Source organism: Antechinus flavipes, chromosome 6 (genome assembly GCF_016432865.1).
Source record: "Antechinus flavipes isolate AdamAnt ecotype Samford, QLD, Australia chromosome 6, AdamAnt_v2, whole genome shotgun sequence".
Taxonomy (NCBI): Eukaryota; Metazoa; Chordata; class Mammalia; order Dasyuromorphia; family Dasyuridae; genus Antechinus; species Antechinus flavipes.
In genome coordinates, this window is record NC_067403.1 from 87,601,764 (window position 1) to 87,622,902 (window position 21,139).

At 36.5% G+C, this 21,139-nt stretch overlaps 1 protein-coding gene across 6 annotated transcripts in view; it reads left to right on the forward strand.

Annotated features, from left to right (window-relative positions):
* The first annotated feature begins 1,006 nt into the window (after positions 1-1,006).
* The window catches only part of RXFP1 (relaxin family peptide receptor 1), a 171,519-nt gene continuing 151,386 nt past the window's right edge, over positions 1,007-21,139 (forward strand). For 5 of the 6 annotated variants that reach the window (XM_051966032.1, XM_051966037.1, XM_051966035.1 and 2 more), the window contains exon 1: positions 1,413-1,784. In XM_051966032.1, coding sequence (XP_051821992.1) covers positions 1,736-1,784 — 49 coding nt within the window. In that variant the 5' untranslated portion in view covers positions 1,413-1,735. Of the gene's footprint in view, positions 1,046-1,412; positions 1,785-21,139 lie in introns of those variants that run through there. The other variant, XM_051966033.1, reaches the window with a different exon arrangement.

The following is a 21,139-nucleotide window of genomic DNA, read 5'->3' on the forward strand; positions in this document are numbered from 1 at the left end:
AAGGTCATCTCTGTAAGCTTCAGTTTCCTCATCTATATAATGAGGGAATTGACCAGATTATCTTTAACACTCCTTTCAGTTATAAATTCTGTTCCAAAGAACACAAATGTTTTCCAAAGGAACAGCATTAACTGAATTGATTTCTATTTGAATGGGGAACTTTTGAATGTGTCAATACAAGACTGGTTATTCTATCTATTTCATCATAAACACATGAACCAATAATCATCAGTAAAGCTGTCAACCAGGACCCAGCTCTAGCTTACATGTATTGAACTGAACATTGTAACAACATTCAATAAAATGGGATTCTACCTGCAGAGTCGTTGGAAGCCCGAGTAAATTTTCACAAGAGCATTCAATTGTGGCACTCAAGAGGCAACAGTATATATGTACTACTCAGGGATCACTCCTCAATCCTTTTTCCTTTCAGGTGATCTGTATAATCTTTACAATAGCTATCACTAGAAGAAAACCTGCCTCTTTACAAGATTTCATGATTTATTTTCTCATTTTTATTGATCCATGAAAAAGACATTATTCTAATTCATGACTATAATTATATGCTAACCCAAAATGAGATTGCTCTGACACTTATCCTTTCACTGGGCAATTACTTTTCAAACTCTAGGGTGGTGTTTTGCCTTAGCTAAGCTAAGTTTCTATTAGATCATTCTTTTTTTTTTCCTGACCCGAAGTCACTTTAAAAAGAAACATTTTGATTTGTGTACCTTTGGCTTTTATTCCTTATAGTAGTATGATTCAGATATTTATCAGTACACACACACACACACACACACACACACACACACACTCATAGTTTTTAACAAAACACAAAAGTAAGATCTGCAGAGTAATCAAGCAAAGACTGAATGTTCTCCATTTGAAACTTTTTTTTTCCCATTTCAGTTTAAAGAGATCAAGAGTGTGGCAGTGGGGAGTGTGTGTGTGTGTGTGTGTGTGTGTGTGTGTGTGTGTGTGTGTGTGTGTGTATGTTAGAGAAAGGGAGTGATACATAAAAAGGAGAAAAGAACAAAGATTTCAGGTAAATGGGAAGAAAGGGAATGGGGAAAAGGGGTGGGGAAAGAGAGAGGGGGAAAGGCAGTAAAAGGACTGAGAAGTGAGAAAGGATTGAGGGAAACAGAAAAAGGGAGAAAGAGAGACAGAGAGAGAGACAGAGACAGAGAGACAGAGAAAGAGAGAGACAGAGAAAGAGAGAGAGAGAGAGAGAGAGAGAGAGAGAGAGAGAGAGAGAGAGAGAGAAAGACAGAGAGAGAGAGAGAGAGGCAGAGAAAGAGAGAGACAGAGAAAGAGAGAGAGAGAGAGAGAGAGAGAGAGAGAAATAGAGAGACAGAGAAAGAGAGAGAGAGAGAGAGAGAGAGAGAGAGAGAGAGAGAGAGGAGAGAGAGAGGAGAGAGAAGATAGGGAAGGACAGAAAGGAGAGGGAAGGAGACAAAGAATAGAATAGAGGGGAGACAAGAGAGAAAGAAAAAGCAGGGAGGGGAAAAAAAAGCAGAGGGGAGTCAGAGAGAAAAGAGAGGGAGGGAGAGAGGGAGAGGAAATGAGAGAGAACAAGAGAGAGGGGATGGGAAAGAAAGGAAGAAAGACTGCTTTATAGCTGCTACGACTGCAGTCAGAAATAGCATATGTAATAACTACCGTGAGCTGTAAGCTATCTAGAAGCCAAGACCAGATTTTGTTCACTTTTATTAATTAGTTACTAAGAGGGAAAGAAATGACAGCTGTTTCCATCTTCTTCTACATCTTAATCACTGGGAAATATTGTAAGTATGTTTAGCATTTTATTTATATATACTTTAGCATGTCATGAACTGGGCACATTTACATGAATATTTATGACTACATTTATGTTAGAAAAATGCATGAGAGAGAATAGGGAGAATGTTCAAACTTGCTCCCTTTAAGATTATTCTTTTTAATGAATTTCTATGTTTATTTAATCTGTGATGTACTGTCAGAGTCGATCATTGTAAGCAAGGTTAAAAATCCATCTAATGCTTTACACGTACCTGTCTGTTTGTATACTTTATGTTAGTTGTAATTGATAAGAAAATGCCTTTATTTAAAAAAAAAAAGAGTAAAGATCTTTGAAGGAGTTCTATCCAAGCAATATTACTGATAGTTCATGCCGGGATAAATGTTCAGAAATGTTTCTAATGGGAGCTGTCTTATTTTATCCCCTTCTTTATGACTTTAATATCTTATTTGTGATTACTGTTGGAAGGACCTCTGCATGTATGCCTCTGTCTAAATCACAGTTTCTCGCTCTCCATTTAACAGAAAAATGGTAATACAACAGGAATCTTTTAAAAAATCACCGTAAGCTCTGAGCAGTTCTTTCACTTTTGTTATAAAGGCAAACTGTGCTTCCTCTAGCCAGTTATTTACTTTTCAGGAAACCTTTTCAGTGGAGGGGAAAGCTCTGTTTTTCATGAACTACATCTGAGTGTGGATATCCCTATAGAATCATACTCCTGATTTCATTTCTATGTTAGAAAAAAAGGCACTAAAAGACAGATGGCAAGGTAGGCAGGGCCAGCCGACAGAGTGGAGGAAAGTTTCTCAGCACCTTGAATACCTGCTAGCCAACAATGTTTGGATCTTAGGAAATTCACAACTCACAAGATTGTAGCTATTTCTGTATTTAACCTTCTTATAGTGGCCAAGATTTGATTTATATATTCATTCTTAACACTGAGGATGATATTACTGCCAGGACTTGGGGAATAGGATGGGCGGGGACAAGGACGAGAGACTGTTCTTTAGCTGTTTTTAATCTCATTTCCCTGCTTCTGATTAGAGGCAATCAAGGGTCCTTTTTGCCATTTTTTCCCTCCTTTCCCCCTTTTCTTTCATTTTATCCTCATCCTCATATGAATGAGGATAATTGAATTTGGATAATTTGAATTGGATTGAATTTTATCCAATTCAAAGATGGAGCTACAAGGTGGACAACGTAGAAGAAATATGGTCAACACAGGCTTATCAACAGTTCCATCATGGTAAAAGAAAAACCTTACTAAGCTCTTTGTCAGCACCACCACAGCACAACTTCATCTTAATTATTGCCACTCCCATTTAACATACAGAAAAATCAAGGTACATAGCAAAAGATCATAGGAGCATAGATCTAGACTAGAAAGGCTCTCAGAAATCAACTAGTCCAAAGCTATTTTTGGATTGTGGACCCTTGGCAGTGTGGTACAACCAATGAGCCTCTTCTCAGAAGAAGGTATTTCATTGCATAAAATAAAATTTAGAAGAAAACCAATTATATTGAAATAGTTATTTATGTATTTTCCACAGTTCATGGACCCCAAGTTAATAATTCTTCATCTAGTCCAACTTCCTATTTTGCAGGAAAAGATGCTGAGAGACAATGAAGTCAGCAATTTACCCAAAGTCACACAGGAGACCTCCATGTCAGAGATAGAGAGATTTCTGGTTACAAACTAGAGTTTGAAAAGCCTTTGATAATATTTGAGACATCAGTAGCAGCATATAAATCTCCAATGAATTTTCCAGTTTCTTCTGATATACATTTTCCATTAAATGCACAAGTTAAATAGGCAAGTTTTTTTTTTTTTTAACATACAACATAGCAATGATATAAAATGGAACAAGGCCTAGAATTGGAGTCAGAAAGTCAGTCCTGACTGTACTATTTAGTATATGTGTGACCTCAACTCCCTAGACCTCAGTCTCGTTTGTAAAATGGCAAATCCTACATGTATCATCTAATTCTTGGGTTGCCAAGAAGAAAATGAATTTCCTTTACTGTGAAGTTCCATGTTAATGTGAAGGATAATGATGAAAGTGGGGATGAAGAAGAAGAATTCAGGATTGTTTGAAAGATTTAGGGACAATTTCAGAAACAACTTTGACTAAATGAATTAAACCAATCCTTCTGGGCTTCACATCCAGTAGGGTTCAAAATCCATTGAATGAATAAAGGAAAGCTAAGTAAGAAAATGTTTTCATCTGTCAAACCCTATAACAATTATTTAGGGAAGGAGGGGATATGTTCTTTACTTTCTAATTAGTGGCCACAGTACAAAATAGAAGTATTCATTGACTCCAGTTGTTCACTCTTTATGAATACCTATATGTTCTTGGGGTCTTCAAGAGGGGTAAAATGGGGAACCAGAAAAAAAAAGGAAAGTGTGTTCAAAATGTCATTTGGGAGGGTGTTGAGTGTTCCCCTCTTAATGAAATATTAAATATAACTTTAAAATTACATTCTTTTTAAGTCGTGAAAATTTTTCAGGCTTCCAAGATGCCATATTTAAATTAACATTTCTTATTAATAATATTATCTTATGTCTGCATAGTTTATTAAAACATATTTACATTAATAGTCATAAAAACTCATATATAGAGAGCTTTATAATTTACAAAACTCTTCCTTCTTGAAAACTTTGATTGGTAAAGATCCCTACTCCCATTCAACTCATAAGGTTGCTGAGATTCACAGAGAATTAGTGATGTTTACATGGGCATACTAATGGTAAGTGACTAAGGCATACTTGAACATGTTTACCATCCCAACACTGTTTCCACAGCACCACAGCCATCACAGTGCTGCAAAATAAGCAAGAGAGATACTATTGCCCCCTGCCCCCATCGTAGAGAAAAAACACTGAGGTTCAGCAAGGTTAAATGACATTTTATAAGATTGCACAGTGATTATTTCTGAATTGAGGCTAGAAGTTCCATGTCTCAGGACCATAATTTTAAGCATAGAAGAGATATTAGAGATGATGGTTTAGTCAAATGGGCTCTTTTTACAAAGGACTCTGAGGTGAGAAAATGCAAAGGGTTTTGCTGATTTCACCCAGATTGTAAGTGAGTTAGAATTTGAAGCCAGGTCCCTTGATTCCTTCCTCTTTCAGGATTCTTCTTACTAAAGGAGGCTGCCACCACATGAGATCCATAAGCCTTTGTCAGTTAACCCTAGCAGGATTTAGCAGAAATGGGACATGGAATAGTGCTAGAAAAGCCAAGAAGGAGCCTTTGTGGGAAGCTAGAAAGTAGAAAAGGAGATCTAGTAGGAGAGGAAGGAGAAAGTGGGGAGATGATGCTCCCAAGACAAGTAGCCTATTGCAAAATTTGGGGCTGCCACTGCTTTCAAGAGCTCATTAACTCAGAAAGTAGAAGATCATACAAGAGGTTAGGCTACAGCTTATCCTATTCACTCAGATTTCCTCTTTTTACCTTCTGGCCACTTCATTCCTTTTAGGAAATTTATCTTTTAGCACTGGCATCTCTGTCCACTGTTTAGTCTGGCTGCTTGCAATGATCCTTCATAGTCATGAATAGGGAGGAGGCATTCCTGGGCAGGAATGCAACTTATCTTGATTAACACATGCAAAAAGAGAAAATTGGGTTAGTTAACTATTCTAGGAAAGGAAAAATAAAATATTTTCTTTTTAAAAGAAAAACTGCAGATACATTCCTTCTTGAATTTTACTTTTCTGTTTTTCTTAGGTTATGCTAAAAATTTTGTAGTGCTCAGTCTTTTCACTCATAATCATATTTTTAATCTTCAAGGAGAAAGGAAATTTGAGAAATCTTCACAGAATATCATTATCAGCACTTTCTCTTCTGCACAATTAAATTAATAAGGAAGTGTATGATATTATATTTGTGAAGTAAATAACTTCCTACACATCAGGATTGGGATCAAAACAAAATAAAAAATAGTTAAGGAAAACTCAATTAACTGGAATATTTATGGAATAATATGTTCTAGTTAATTAGATTTTCTCCCTAAAGTGTTATGCTTGATAGCCATATATACTTGTTGGTTTTGTTCCTGCTAATAAATATTTTTCAAAGATCTTTAAATTAGAAGAACCTCAAGAGACCATTTGTACCAGCTTCCTAGACAGGGCAAGAAAAATTGTAGGAGGATAGATTTAGGGATGGAAGAGACCTTAGTCACTAATCCAACTGGCTCATTCAATAGATGGGGAAAAAAACAAGAGATAAGACAGATTATTAAGTGACTTATCCAAAACTACACAGAAAATAAGGGAGAGAATGGAGATCCAAATGCAGGGGTCCTGCCTCCTGGTACCATCCCAAGACCATGTTGCCAACATCATTTACCTATCAATTGTTTCAATTAGGCTTAATAGAATTTAAAGGATTATCTTTTGTTGAAATAAAACATAAAATCCTTCAAATGCTTTGTTAGAGCTTTATTTTCAACATTGTGGTAATTTCTTTTACCAATGCAGATCAAAATCCATAAAACTTTCCTGTCCACTTTTTGGCCAGCTACAAAGTCCCTCAAACTAGCCTCATCATTTTGGCTTTCAGAGAGCAGTCCATCATCTTACACGGATCAACCATCTGAGCTCAATAAGAACCTCATTCAATGAATCCTTGGCTTCTCAAAGAACAAACTCTATTGAATCTTACCAAGCCATAGATCCCAGATTATAAACAAACCACATGTTTTTAATGACCTGGATTTTTTCAATGTCCTATGGTCATGATCATGAGTAGCAATGACAAATGGGCAATACTGTATTAAGCACAAATTGAAAGGTGTAGGAGATTGGGCTGAACCTTGAAAGTTGCTTTATTTGAATAAATACCAGAGATCAGCTTGCTATTGTTTGATTTTCATAAAAGAGAAATGGAAGGAAAAAAAAAACAAGTAGATAAGAACTGTTTATGCTCCAACTAATTGAGGCTTAACAATACCTATGTAACCTTGAATTATCCTTTTGTAGGAAAAGCATGCTGGGGAGTCCACTAGACCTCTGTGAGCAGTTGCCTTTGTGTTTATGGACAAGTTTACATGCTTATAAGAATATAGGTTTTAGAGAGAGGAAGAAATTCAAATACCCTTCAAGGTTATCTGAATCAACTTTGTCATTTAACAGATAAAGTAGACCATACTCATAAAATTGAAGTGACTTTCGCTCTCTCTATCCCATTTCACCCACTGTAGAAAGTCAACTATTCGGTAAAGACAGTTTTGTTTCTATGAGGGTCTCCAGTGTCTAACACAGGGCTTTCCTTACATATAGTAAATGAATAACAAATATTTGTTGGAGGTGGAGCAGTAGGTAGAGCACCAACCCTGAAGTCAGGAGTACCTGAGTCCAAATCTGGCCTCAAATACTAACACTTTCTAGCTGTGTGACCCTGGGAAAGTCATTTAACCCCAATTGCCTCAGCAAAAATAAAAAATAATTTTTAAAAAAGGAAAAAAAAAGAAAATAAATTAATTGCTTTGCCTCCAGATGCATTTCTTATTAGAATTTAACTTCTTTTTACAAAGAGAGAGAAGAGGAGGGAGGGAGGGAGGAAGGAAGGAAGGAAGGAAGGAAGGAAGGAAGGAAGGAAGGAAGGAAGGAAGGAAGGAAGGAAGGAAGGAAGGAAGGAAGGAAAGAAGGAAGGAAGGAAGGACATCTAACTACCTTAAATTGTTTTTACTCTTCCCTAAAAAGCTGTCTCCTATGTGTATGTTAAAATCACATCAAATTTCTTGATATAAAAGGAGAGGAGAGGAGAGGAGAGGAGAGAAGAGGAGAGGAGAGGAGAGGAGAGGAGAGGAGAAGAGAGGAGAGGAGAGGAGAGGAGAGGAGAGGAGAGGAGAGGAGAGGAGAAAGGAAAGGAAAACTTTTTTTCTGTTTTCAACTTTCTGCTTCACTAGCAAATCATAGGAATATAGATTTAGAGCCAGAAAAAGCTTAGAGATCTAGTAGTCTAACCTTTTGATTTCAGATCTAAAATTCTGCCTCTGGCATTTACAACTTGGGTGATCTAGAGTTAGTCACAAACTTCATCCTCATATGTGAAATGAGAAGTTTAGACCAAATGGCTTCTGAGATCCCTTCCAGCTCTACTTCTATGCTCCTATGACTAACTGATCAATGAATCACCACTAATTTTTAAAACGCTTACTAAGTGAACATACAGAGGAGGAACCCAAAGAACCCGAAAAACCTAAATGATTTGTTCACACAGTTAGCAAAAAGCTACTATTACACCATTTTTTTCACTATGTTCTGTGTGTCTCTCTTGCCCTCTATCTCCTTTTCTTTTTTCTGTCTCGGTCTCTCTCTTTCTCTCTATTTTGGTCTCTGTCTATCTCTGTCTCTGTCTCTCTGTCCCTGTCTCTATCTCTGTCTCTTTCTCCTCTTTCCCTCCCCTTCCTTTCCTCCTTCCTTCTTTCTCTTCTTTCTCTGCCTATCTCTCTCTGTTGTTCTCTGTATCTCTATCTCATTCCTTCTTCCTCTCTTTTTCTTGAGCTTTCCCTCCCCTTATCCCTTTTCCTTCCCCCTTCTCTTTTTCTTTATCTCACTCTTTTTCTCTTCCTTTCTCCTCCCTCTATCCTTTTCTCTCCACTTCTGTCTGTGGTTCTCCATCTCTATCTCTGTCTCTTCCTCCATTCCCCCCTCTCTCTCTCTTTCCATCCCCTTCAACCCTTCCTCCTCCCCTTTCTTCATGTTTTCTTTTTACTCCTCCTCCTCCTCCTCTTCTCTCTCTATCTCTCTCTCTCTTTCTCTCTCTCTCTCCTTTTTCCCTCTTTCCCTTCCTCCTCTTTTTTCTCCTCTGTCTCTGTGCCTTTATCTCTCTGTTCTTTGTATCTCTCTTATTCCTTCTCCCTCTCAGTGAATCCTTTGTTATAAATATCCTTTCCTCAAATATCCAACTATTCTTAATTATAATTTATTCTCTTTTATTTCCTAAATTTTGTTTTCTTTTGAATTGCCTTTTTTCTGAATTCCAAGGTCTATTCAAGACCAAGACATATTTGAAGGCAGAATGGGGCAAGGGAGGCAGTGCCACATTAAAATACAAAAGAATTTAGCCAGTTTATCGTTGGCTTTAGTAATCTGGGTTGTCCATACACACTTCCGAGTTTAATTATTTTTTACAAAGCAGTCAAATCCTATGATTGTACAGATAAAATCTTGCAAACTTGAGAGTGCTCCCCATTTACCACTTTCATTTAGTGACATTTAAAAGAGAAGATGCTCATCAGAACAGGGATAGCACAGAGCTGAGAAAGGAGTCAGATGGAAAAAATGTTTCATTGCAGTCCCCCAGAGCACCTCCTTTCCATCTCCTGTTCACTAGTCTTCACTGGGATTAAACATATCCAGAGAAATACAGGTCATCTTCAATAAGGAAATGAGCTTTATGAATTCTGTTGCCTCTTAGTAACAAAACAGTGGGGTTGAGCTCTTCCTAATCTAACCAACTCCATGCAGTTTATCGTGTATTTGTACGTATACAGTATACTTTATTTTCCCCTCATTTCATTCTGCTTTAAATTTTCTGTCTACTATACTTGATCTTAAAGCCATCCACCTAAAGTGATCACACAGAACCCTCAGTGAGTGTTCTACAGCCTGGAAAGAGAGATGGAGTGCTAATTCACAGGTGAAGATAATATCAAGATAGAGATCTGATGGCTTTCCTGGAATAAAAAAGAAAGTCTGCCAAAATTTCCCATATACTCAGATAAAATTTCCTCAGGTAGATGGATGACATCTTGCTAGAAGCTGGTAGGAAACTTTGCAACCCATGTATCAAATCCTGACCAAACAGATTTGGGCATGACTTCAATGTCTCACATCTCTCTGATTTTTGATCCCTTCCAGGGAAACTCTAGTCAATTTTTTTCTAAAACCAGGACTCCAGCTCCAGCTTCTGAATGAGCTCTAAGGTGAACAAAACAACAAGTATGAAATGAGTTTTATTTAACTTAATCCAAAAAAGAAGCAGAAAAGTGCTTGTATTTGAGTCCACTGACAGTTGAGAAAATTCTTCAATCTGGAGGATGTTAAGAATTGTCCCTCTAATCTCTGGTGGATCCCACCTTGTTCAAGGATCTATATGAGCCATATGGAGGTCACCCAATTCAAAAACAAAATAAAACTCATAAAATAAGAAAATAAGAGAGAATGAATTATAATTAAGAATGTTTGGATATTTGAAGAAAGAATCATTTTTAACTAGGGCATTTACTGACATGTAGTGGAGAGAGAAATCATAAGTGTAGTGGGGAGGGAGAGAGAAGGAGAAAGAGGGAGAGAGAGAGAGGAAGGGAGAGAGAGAGAGAGAGAGAGAGAGAGAGAGAGAGAGAGAGAGAGAGAGAGAGAGAGAGAGAGAGAGAGAGAGAGAGAGAGGAGAGAAGAAGGAGGAGAGGAGGAGGAGGAGGAGGAGGAGGAGGAGGAAGAGGAGGAGGAGGAGGAAGAAAGGAAAGAAGAGAAGGAGGAGGAGGAAGGAAGAGGAGGAGGAGGAGAAAGAGGAGGAAGAAAGAGGAAGAAGAGGAAGGAAGAGGAGGAGGAAGAGGAGAAAGGAGTAGAAAAAGGGAAAGGACAAGGAAAAGGAGAAGGAGACGGCAATTACATGGCTTTCCTCCTCAATTCATGGCTCTATGATATTTATAGCTCTTTGGTACCTCTGCGTCTGCCTCTGTCCCTCACTGTTCTTTCTCCCTGTCTCTGCCTCTACTTTGATTCTTTCTGTGATTTTGTGCTGTTTGTCCTCTGCCTCTCCCTTTCTGTCTATCTCTGAAGTCTCTGTGTATCAGTCTGTATATTTCTCTCTCTCTGTATTTCTGTCTCTATCTTTGTCTCCACCTCCTCTTATTCACCCAGCTTCTGTACTCCTTGCCTCTTCTCTCCCTAAGCCTCCACTTCCTTATCAAAGGAGGCCCACTATTTTCAAGGAATTTTTAATCCAAGTTTTAACCCTCTCACTGTCCCTGTAAGCTAGAAGAAAGTCATCCCCCTTCTCTCAGTGTCTTTTTCTTTGGCTCTCCTCTCCCCCCTCTACCTGATGGCAGGCCCTTCTCTCCTGGGATGGAGGAAATATAGCATGGTCCACAGGCCTTTCTCTTGGTCTATTTATGATTATCTCACTAAATCCTTGGTATTGTTTAAGCTGTCACTGCCTAGAGCTCCCGACAGTATATTTGCTTCATGGCCCACACCAACTCTACCTGCAAACTGAAACTTGCCCAGAGTGCACAACTGTGGCCTTAGAGGTCACATGCAATAAAGCTAAGTAGGAGGCTTATTGATGATTTCAAAAACAAACAAAAAGTATTTTGAGAATGTGCCTGTCTCATTGCTTCATTGTCCCTCAAGGTATCCATATCTGTTTTAGTTCCAGGACATAAAGCAATATTTTTAATTGTCTTACTATCCCCCCCAATAGAAAAAAAATCAGAATTTTATGTAATGAACCTGATTCAACTGGGGTGAAAAATTGAAGATCATATTAAATTAATAAGGAGACTTGGAGCCCTTTCCCATTCCCCAATTCCTGGTAAGCAGATGCCAGCCACTTTTCAACACACTGGGAATAGAACAGAAAAAAATAAAGGGATTGATAGAATTCTATTGTCTTCAGGAACTGCATGTAGTGATTCTTCTATCAATCTGGCTATTTCTGGGATACTAATCTTAGATGAAAAGTCTGAATGGACCAAATAAAATTCAAGGGTTTGAGAATTTTAAAATAATTATAATTAATTGACCTGTAAAGTTCTTGGTATTCCCCTCAATTCCCTCTGGAAAAAGGAGCCCAAAAAGGATAAACCAAATGATAAAACCAAGCACTTTCCTTTCAAACAATTTGTAAGACAGGTACTACAAGTATTATAAACATTTTTAAAATGGGGAAATGAGGTCAGGTTAGCAAAGGAACTTGCTAAGATTAGCAGTGAGTTTTTTCCTTTGCTATTTTTCATCTCTCTTGTGTCTTTACAACCTTAGAGTCAGAGTAGTCATTCCTTTTTGCAGCCTGGCAATTAAAACTCCTCAGTCTAAGTTCTGGAGAAGACTAAAGTGCTTCCCTTTGTCTCCTCCACTTCTCCAAATCCTAATTTTATTTCTGGCCTCAGTTCTAACACCACAACTTCCACAAAGTCTCTCCTGACTCCCCTGAAATATTTTGTATAAGTATTCTAAATCCCCACTAAAATGTGAAGTTAAGAATGGCACTGTATTGTCCTTGTCTTCGTGGCCTTAAGAAGCAAGATGCTTGGCTATTTGTTGGATTGGGTTAAAACTAATCAACAAAGTGTCCTGGCTTTGTGATAAATTACTTAACTTGCTTCTTTTGCTGAGCTGGTATTCTAAGTCCTCCCCTGGCCTTTCTGCCCCTCCTCACCTTGGCAACAGAAGGACCCACTTTCAAATGCTTATCATGTCACTTCTGCTTTGTAGAAATAATTGGTGATGATATACTTTATTCCATTTTACCAAAGTGGAATTGGAATTTGATGGAATAGAATATGCAAATGGATATGAACTAGTTTCAATTTATTCTTAAAATATGCAAATAAATGTCCATGAATTGACTGCAGAGAAATCAGATTCTTTTATCTATTAAGTGATCTGTGAGTTTATCCAAACCACACATGCTCCAAGTGTAAAAATAATCAAACATCATTAATAAGGTCCTTGGATATTAGCTTCTGGAACAAATCATTATTCATTGTCACTCATTATGTAAGATTATATATAACCTCTGATTCTCACCCTTCTTTTTCCCATGCCCTTCATTAATCCTTCTTTCCATACTAAATGGGTACATTAGATCTTACTTCAACTGGGCTGAAAACTGACTCATTTCTCTTTCAATCTCTTTATATTTTAAGTCTTTTCCCAGATCAGACTGGAAACCTTTCACTCATCTATGGCCATCTTGCTTTCTTAATTTTTCTACCATTCTGGAGACCCCAAGGCCAAAATTAAATTCATCAAAATTTCCATTTCCCCAAATACTTTAAAACTAGAATAGAAAACATTGCTCATTCAACTTGGTATCATAGTGGATCGAGCTCTTGACTTAGAGTCAGGAAGAACTAAATTCCAATTTCCTCAAACATTTATTTTATGAGCATAATAAAGTCACTTTAGCCTCTGTCTACCTCAGTTTCCACAATTGTAAAATGGGAGTAGGTTTAGCATTTTCCTTCCAAAGTTGTTGTAAAGGTCAAATGAGAGAATATTTGTAAAGTGTTTAGCACATGTTTGATACATAGTAGGTATTTAATAAATGTTTGTCTCCTTTCTTTTGGTTAGCTTCCCTTCCCTTAGCCTCCTTCATTATATCGTTATATTAATTGAAGTGGTTGACTAGTTTGGCAAGTAATTTAGAGCCTAATTTCCATCCTAATAATTGCTATCCCCAACAGTACTCTGGTAAGTTTGCTGCACAGGAAATCAAATTCTCAGACATAAGAGCTTGCTTTTGTGAGTTGTGTTTCAGGGCATTTTCCCAAAACTGAGCAGCCAGCCCTGAAGCTACCAAAAAGTAAGTCGTTTCTTATCAAGTCCATGTCAGTGGAAAATTCTTTCCTGCTTTCTTCCTAGCGTGTCTTATCCAGCTATCTTTAGATTTCCTTCATTAACACACAGAGGAAGTTTCCTCTACATCATTACCATTATCCTTTGTGATTATGAAGACAATTATTAAGCAATTAATTGCAAGAAATATTCTCTATATTTTGGAAGCAAAAAATAAATAGAGTAGATACCTGTCCCCTTTAGCACTACTGAAATTGATTAGACACTTATTAAGTGCCTTCTATATACCAAGCAGTATGTTAGGCACTAAGATGGGGTAGTATGATAGAAAGAGTCTTGGCTTTGGAATCAGAATCTGATCCTTCCTCTACCCTGTAAAATCTGCCTGGCACTGAACAGGCCCTTTAGTCTCTCTGAATCATAGTTCTTCATCTAAAAAATGAAGAAGTTTGATCAGAGACATTCTAAGTTTTCTTGAAACTCTCAGTCTATGATCCTGTGATACAAAGATAAAAATGCACTCTCTGCTCTTAAGGAGTTTATAGAGGAATGTGAAAATAAACAGGTATATATGAAATGGACACAGGAGCCAGGGCAAAATGAGAAGACACTAGTAGCTAGGGAAATCAGGAAAGGTTTTATTCAAACATGGCATTTGAGATAGTTTTTATTAGCTCAATTTTATTTTATTTTCAGGTCTGCATTCTCTCCTATTCATTTCATCTTCCTTTCCCACCTCTATCCCACCCTCGCCCCAGAACACAATAAAAACAAAACCCATTACAAATATATATCTATATATATAGTGAAACAAAACAAATTCTTACAATACTGTAATATTTATATACCGTAAGATTTAAATACTATATTTATTTATGTAATGTAAATATTTAAATACTGTAAGAATTTATACTAAGAATTGTCTTATATGTGTGAGCATGTATGTATATGTATATATACACATATATTCATACATATATAAAATATACTCTGTATGTATATGTGCATACACATTAATCTCTACGCTGATTTCATCACCACTCTAAATGGAGGTGGGCAGCATGCTTCATCATGAGTTTTCTATAATTGTGGTTGGTCATTTTGTTCATCAGAGTTCCTCGGTCATTCAAAGTTGTTCATTTTTCTGGCAGCAGGAAGACCTGAATTCAAATTCAGCCTCATTCATCACCTCTAGGTAAACCACTTCTGTCTTGAAAAAAAAAAAGTTGTTTATATCTATAATAAATTGTTCCCCAGGTTCTGCTCTTTTCATTTTATATCAGTTCATACTAGTCTTCTCAGTGTTCTCTGAAACAATCCCCTTGGTCATTGTTTACAGCTCAATAGTATTTTATTCTATTCATATATACACTAACTTGTTCCGAATTGACAAGCATTCCTTTAGTTTCCAACTATTTGCTACTATAAAAAGAACTGCTAAAAATATTTTTTGACATGGGTCCTTTTTCTCTTTCTTTTCTATCTTCAGAGTAGAGATTCAGTTACAGTACTGAATGTACTGTATTCAAATGTACTGAGCCAAAATGTAGGTACAGTTTGGACATAGTTCCACACAACTTTCCAAAATTATTAGACTAATTCATATTTCCAATAATATAGCATTAATTTACTTGTTTACCCTACAACTTCTCTAACATTCGTAATTTTCTTTTCTTAGCCAACTTTGCCAAGTTGTGAACCTCAGAATTGTTTTAATTTGCATTCTTCCATAGTGTTTATTTAGTGTCATAAAATAAGAATAAATAAAAAGGGATCCCTGTCATTGAATAATGATATTCAAAATGTCAAATTAACATCATCTACTTTTTTTATTATCTTGTTAAATATCCACTAATTACATTTTAATCTGGTTCTGCTAAGGAGACTGAAATGAATTTGACACCCCTGATTTGGAGTAAATTTCACATGATTTTTGATAGCTTAGATTTCTTCCTCTGAAAACTGCTTACTCATATCCTTTCACCATTTATACATTGAGAAATGGCTTCTATTCTTATACATTTTAATCGGTTCTCTAAATATCCTAGAAATGAGATCTTTATCAGAGAAGCTTGCTATAAATATTTTTCCCAATTTCCTGAATCTCTCATTTTTGCTAAATGGGTTTTGCTTGTGCACATACTTTTTCATCTTATGTAATCAAAATCTTCTATTTTATCTCCAGTGAACCTCTCTATTTCTTGTTCGGTCTTGAATTCTTCCCCTATCTATAGATCTGAAGGGAAATTTCTTCCATGTTCTTCAAATTATGAAGAATTCCTTTATATTTAACTCATTTACTCATTTGTAATTTCTCTTGGAATACAGTAGAAAATGTTGATTTGTTCATTTCTGTAATATTCTATTACTTTCCCAGTAGTTTTTGTCAAATGGTGAGCTCTTGCCCCAGTAGCTGGGATCTTTAGATTTATCAAGCCCTAAGTTATTGTACTGTTTGTTTATTTAGGTAATATACTTAAGCTATTCCACAGTTGAACTTGTCACCCAGTACCAAATTGTTTTGATAATTGATTATGATTTTTGCAATATAGTTTGTTATCTAATATCATTAAGTCCCTTTTCCTTCCAACTTTTTTCATTAACCCTTTTGATGTTCTTGTCATTTTTTTTTCCAGACAATTTTTTGTTATTTTTCTAGCTCTATAAAGTAGTTTGGTATGGTTTTCTTATGCACTGATAGTTTGGTATGGCACTGACCAAAAAAAGCAATTAGATAGTATTATCATTTCATCATATTGATTCAGCCTATCCATGAGCAATTAATATTTCTACGGTTATTTAGATTTATCTTTTTATGAAATATTTCATAATTGTGTTCATGTAATTCCTGTTAAATCTTGGCAGAAGGATTCCCAAGTATTTTGAAACTAAGTTAGGTTTTGAAAGAAATGAAAGTTCTAAGAAATAGAGATGAAGAAAGAATTCACACTGGGCTTGAGGGATAGCCAATGTAAAACATAGAAATAAAAGGGAAGAGTAACAGCAAAAAGGCTGTTTTGGCTAGATAGTATAGGTAGAATGAGGTGGGGAGAGGGGGGGATGAGAAGAATTATAATACCAGAGAAATTGATGCAAGCAGAGATTGGTTTTTAATCTTTAGTGTGGAGTGGGATTCTTGCCCATTCAGTCCAGATAAACCAAGGCAGGGAACTTATATAGGGTTTAAACTAACTAGGGTTTGCAAACAGAATACCTAACCTGAGTATACAATCTTATTGGGGAAACAAAGGAAGTTAAGAGGGGCAAGAGCATTGGGAGGACAGACAAGCCATAATTCCAGGAAAGGATCATAACTTTATCCTGACAGGACAGGGGTCAAGATAAGAAGGTCAAGGGCAGAAGACAGTGAGGCTGGGGCAATATTCAAAAGGAGGAGGAATTATCCTAGCAAGGATCCAGATAATGGACCTGGATTTTTTTATGACACAATGGTATGTAAAAAGTGGTCAGAGCTTTAAGGTTTTTCCTGGGCTCTTTTTAAACTCAATTTCCAGACCTAAACGGCAAGCGGTGGGGAAGGGGGGAGGGGTTATGATTTGTTTTTATCCAGGGCTCAACAGAATTAGTATTTTAAAAAGCTGGAATAGTAAGTTAGTGGCAGGTTGTAAAGAACATCAAATGACAGAGGTATTTATATTTTATCAGAAAGGTAAGAGGGAGCCACTAAAGTTTATTGAGTAGGGCAAAGTGACACAGATGAACCTTTACTTTAGGAAAATTGTTCTAATTGCAATGCAAAAAATGGAATGAAATAGGGAGAGAGACTGGAGTCAGGTGGGTGGGTTGGGACCATGAGAAAGCTTACAAGCAGCACAATTACAACATTAAAATAGCACAGGAGTGGATGGTGCAAAAAATATAGTTGTAGAATAGATGAGAAAGAAATCAAGTAACTCTATGCTGTAGAGGCCAAAGGATAAATGATTCAAATCCATGAGTGATCAGGAAAAACTGACAGAACTAGAAGTAGGGATTTTGTGCTTAAGGGAAACAAGCAGGAAGTAGACTCCAGGAGGAGCCAAGTAAGGAACCTCACCTGTCAACCCGGAAGGAGAGGAAGAAACACATCTGGCAGCTTTCCATTTTAATTAATTATTATTGCTAACTAGGTGCTAAATGCTCCTGATCCTTCTGCTGAAGGATTTCACCAGAAATGCTGTTGGAGCCTTCTAAATTCAGTGCCCTCAGGCAAAGTACCAGTGTCTCCTGCCAAGGTCCAGATCAGAGGCAGGAAAGCGAGTGAAATGCTACTCCGCCTTGATTGCTTTGAAGCAATACCGATTTCTCACAGAAAGAAACAGGGCAAGACACAGCAGGCAACAAATAGAAAAACGAAAGCCAGATCGAATGAAGGGACATAAGACCATCACCTTTGGCAATTATGCCAATGGATTTGCCAAATACTAGACTAGTATTAACGGGTCTTTGCAAAACATTTTGCAGAGATGTTAAGTCAGGAATATGTATAACTCTCATTGATTATGCAAATTTGTTACAGCAGTTTCAGAGGAATTAAATAGACTTGAAGATTTATAGATTCATTCCCATTTTTAAGAAAAACCTCATCAGTCAAGGTCAATTTTTACACAGTTGATAAATGAGAGGATGATTATTTATGTTACAAATAGACTCTGATTTTGTACCAAGACCTGAGGCATTGAAATCAAACACTATAATTTTTATTCATACAGAATTATTTATTTTGGGATGCATGAAAGGCAGCATGATAGAATGGGTAGAAGACTGGCTTTGAACTCAGGATCATCTGAGGTAAGTCCTGCCTCAGGTGGGCTTACCTTACTAATTGTAATTGGGTCAAGCCAATTGAGCCTTCCTCCCGCCACCATCCTTCAGGGTTTCCAGAAAATTCTTTAAATTATGCAAATTAAAAATCAAGGGACTTTACACACCTGAAGTTCCGTTTTGGGGAAGTAGGAAGGGGAAAGAATGTTTAAAATGTTAATGGTTAAATGTTAAAAAAAAAAAAAAAAAAAAAAGGTAGTGATGAGGAACAAGGTATGTAAAATAGCTCAGCCATTCTAACTCAATCCCTACATTGTTTGAAGCCATTATACACTCCTTATCACATTTTCCCCTATTCTTCCAAGACAATTGTCCAGACTGGTTTGTGTTTTCTTTCCACTCATTTCACATAAATATGCCTGCATATCTGTGCACATGCTGTGCATTTTTATTTTTATCTCCCTTCTCTATTCTTATCTTTCTTTTCCCCTATGCTACTATGCTAAATAACTCTAATTACAATTTTGGAGACTACTATGGTTTCTAAAGCATGAGGGCATTAGTCCCAAATCTGCAAATTTCCTGCGGGTACATGTTTTTTGCCACTGCCTACCAGAGCACCTGGGACAGAGTAGGCACTCAAACACTTGTTGAATTTAAAGCCCTGAGACTCACCCTCAACATTTCTGATAGAATCCAATTCAATTGCTTGATTAAATTAATTCCTCATCTAAGAACTGACCCTCACTTTTGGTAACTGCCAAACACTAGATCAGTATTAATGGATTTTTGCAAAACATTTTGCTGAGATATTAGGTCAAGAATTTGAATAACTCTCATTGATTACACAAATTTGTTACCACACTTTCAGAGGAATGAAATAGGCTTGAAGGTTTATAGATTTATTCCCTGCCTTTGATTTCCTATTCATTAAGGTACCTCCTTAAAGGTACCAGTGATTTCATAGATATAGGGAATTGTCCTAAAAGAAAATTCCTTGTACCAAGACAAATCAGCATGTGAACAGCACCTGAAGTCTTAGATTTACACTGAAAAACAAACTTTCTCAAAGTCTTAACAGTCAGTTATATGCCCCAAAAATGGAACTTGAACTTTGTTTTTTTTTTAGCTTCAAAGCAAGCTCTTCAATCCTGAAATAATGAAATTGGCTATTTTGGACAAATATTTGTTAGTCATGATACTTGTGGTTTTTTAGAAGGGAAGGAAGGAAACAAGCATTTATTTAGTACTTACTATATACTAGGCACTATGGTAAGTGTTTTACAAATCTTATCTCATTTTATCCTCAAAATCACCTTGGAAAATCGATGCTATTATTATATCCATTTTACAGATGAAGAAACTGAGGCAAGCAAAGATTAAATGTATAGCCAAGGATCACACAGCTAAGTGAACTAAGGTCTTCCTGATTCCAGGTTCAAAACTCCATCTACATTATCATCTAGCTTGCCTTTAATTTAATTATACCTACAGTTTAAAAGTATTTTAAATTTTAAAAATCATTGATTTAGACATGAAAGTCATCTTAGAGGCCCTCAAGTCCAATCCCCAATGTTAATAGATGGAAAAACTGAGACCTAGAGAGTAAAGGAATGTCCTCATGATCTCACAACTATTAAGTATCTCAAAAAAAAAATCTATCCTGATTCAAAGACCTTAATTAGACATATTATTACCCTTATTTACATTCATATTAAAATTCATTTTAATTTTCAGAAAGTTTCCTATTTTGGAATGTATAGTCTTCTCTTTACATATATACACAAAAAAAAACTTGGCCAAAAATAATAATGTTCTTCATCTTGCCATTAATCAGATGGCTTACTTAAGTGGTCAAAGCACCCAATGAAATGTTCAGGGAACTCTTAAAAAGCCCAAGTTCTGGCACTTTCCAAGGTTAAAATTAGCCTTTTCCAAACAAACCTTTGCACCTTGAAGTTTTTATCTGTAGAATACAGGCTTTCTCTTTTTCCAAGTAAGATTTTTAAGCAAGACCAGTGCAAGTATTCAGGTGGTAGTCAAGGTCTTTTGGAAATGGATAGCTGGTCATACCTCCTTTAGGTTGCCTCTTGCACCTGGATCGCAGCTTAATAGTGGCTGATTCCTGTCTGTTGACTCTGGCATAGTTAATGGGAAAGGGCCTCCTCCAGACTGAGTAAAGGAGAGGATGGAGCCTAAAGAGGGAGGAGAATAAATTCTAAGAATTTCTTTGACTCCTACCAATCTGCTCCCCATTCTGCTCTTCCTAAGTGGAGTAAATGAGATCCAGGGATTGACATATTCCTACTTCTCAAAAGGAGAAGGAAAAAGGTTTCCTACTACCAATCTAGTATTCTCCAATGACTGTATCTTTTTTAAATTCTTTGGGAGCATACAGTCCCTTGAGCTCCACAATTTTTTTCTCGCCCTCAGCAGAAGGCATCTCCATTGCCTTTATTCTTTCATTCAGCATGGCCAGCCTCTTCGCAGTGACATCCACAGATTTGGTGAACTATGACATAGCCTTTCTATGCTGACTATTGTCACAATGGGGCAGGCCTTGATGGTAATAGATCTGAGCCAGCAACAGCCATGTGCTTCCAAGTAATTCTGCTGGGGGACAGAATCTCCTTTCCTTCGATACAGCTGTCAAAGAAGCTGATAGTCTAGCTATCTATTTCTAAAAACTGTGACTCTTTTGCAAAGTTTTAAATGTTAGCTAGCATATGTAAGAAAGTATGCATAGCAATTTATTTTAAGTGGTTCTGAGGATCTAATAAATATATATGTATATATGTGTATGTTATATTAAAATATATATAACATGCAATGCTGTATGTAAAATATATATACATATAATGTTGCTCTGTTTAACATGATATATAGCATAGCATGTTTACATATATTGTCATGTATATTGATATATCTAATTATAATAGGATATATGTATATAATATATAAGTGTTTATTGATTTTTTTCTGCCTTAATAGAGTTTGCACTATATAGACAATTCTGTACAAAAATCTAATTGAAAATCTGTTTCTTTTGTTTTGTTTTGTTT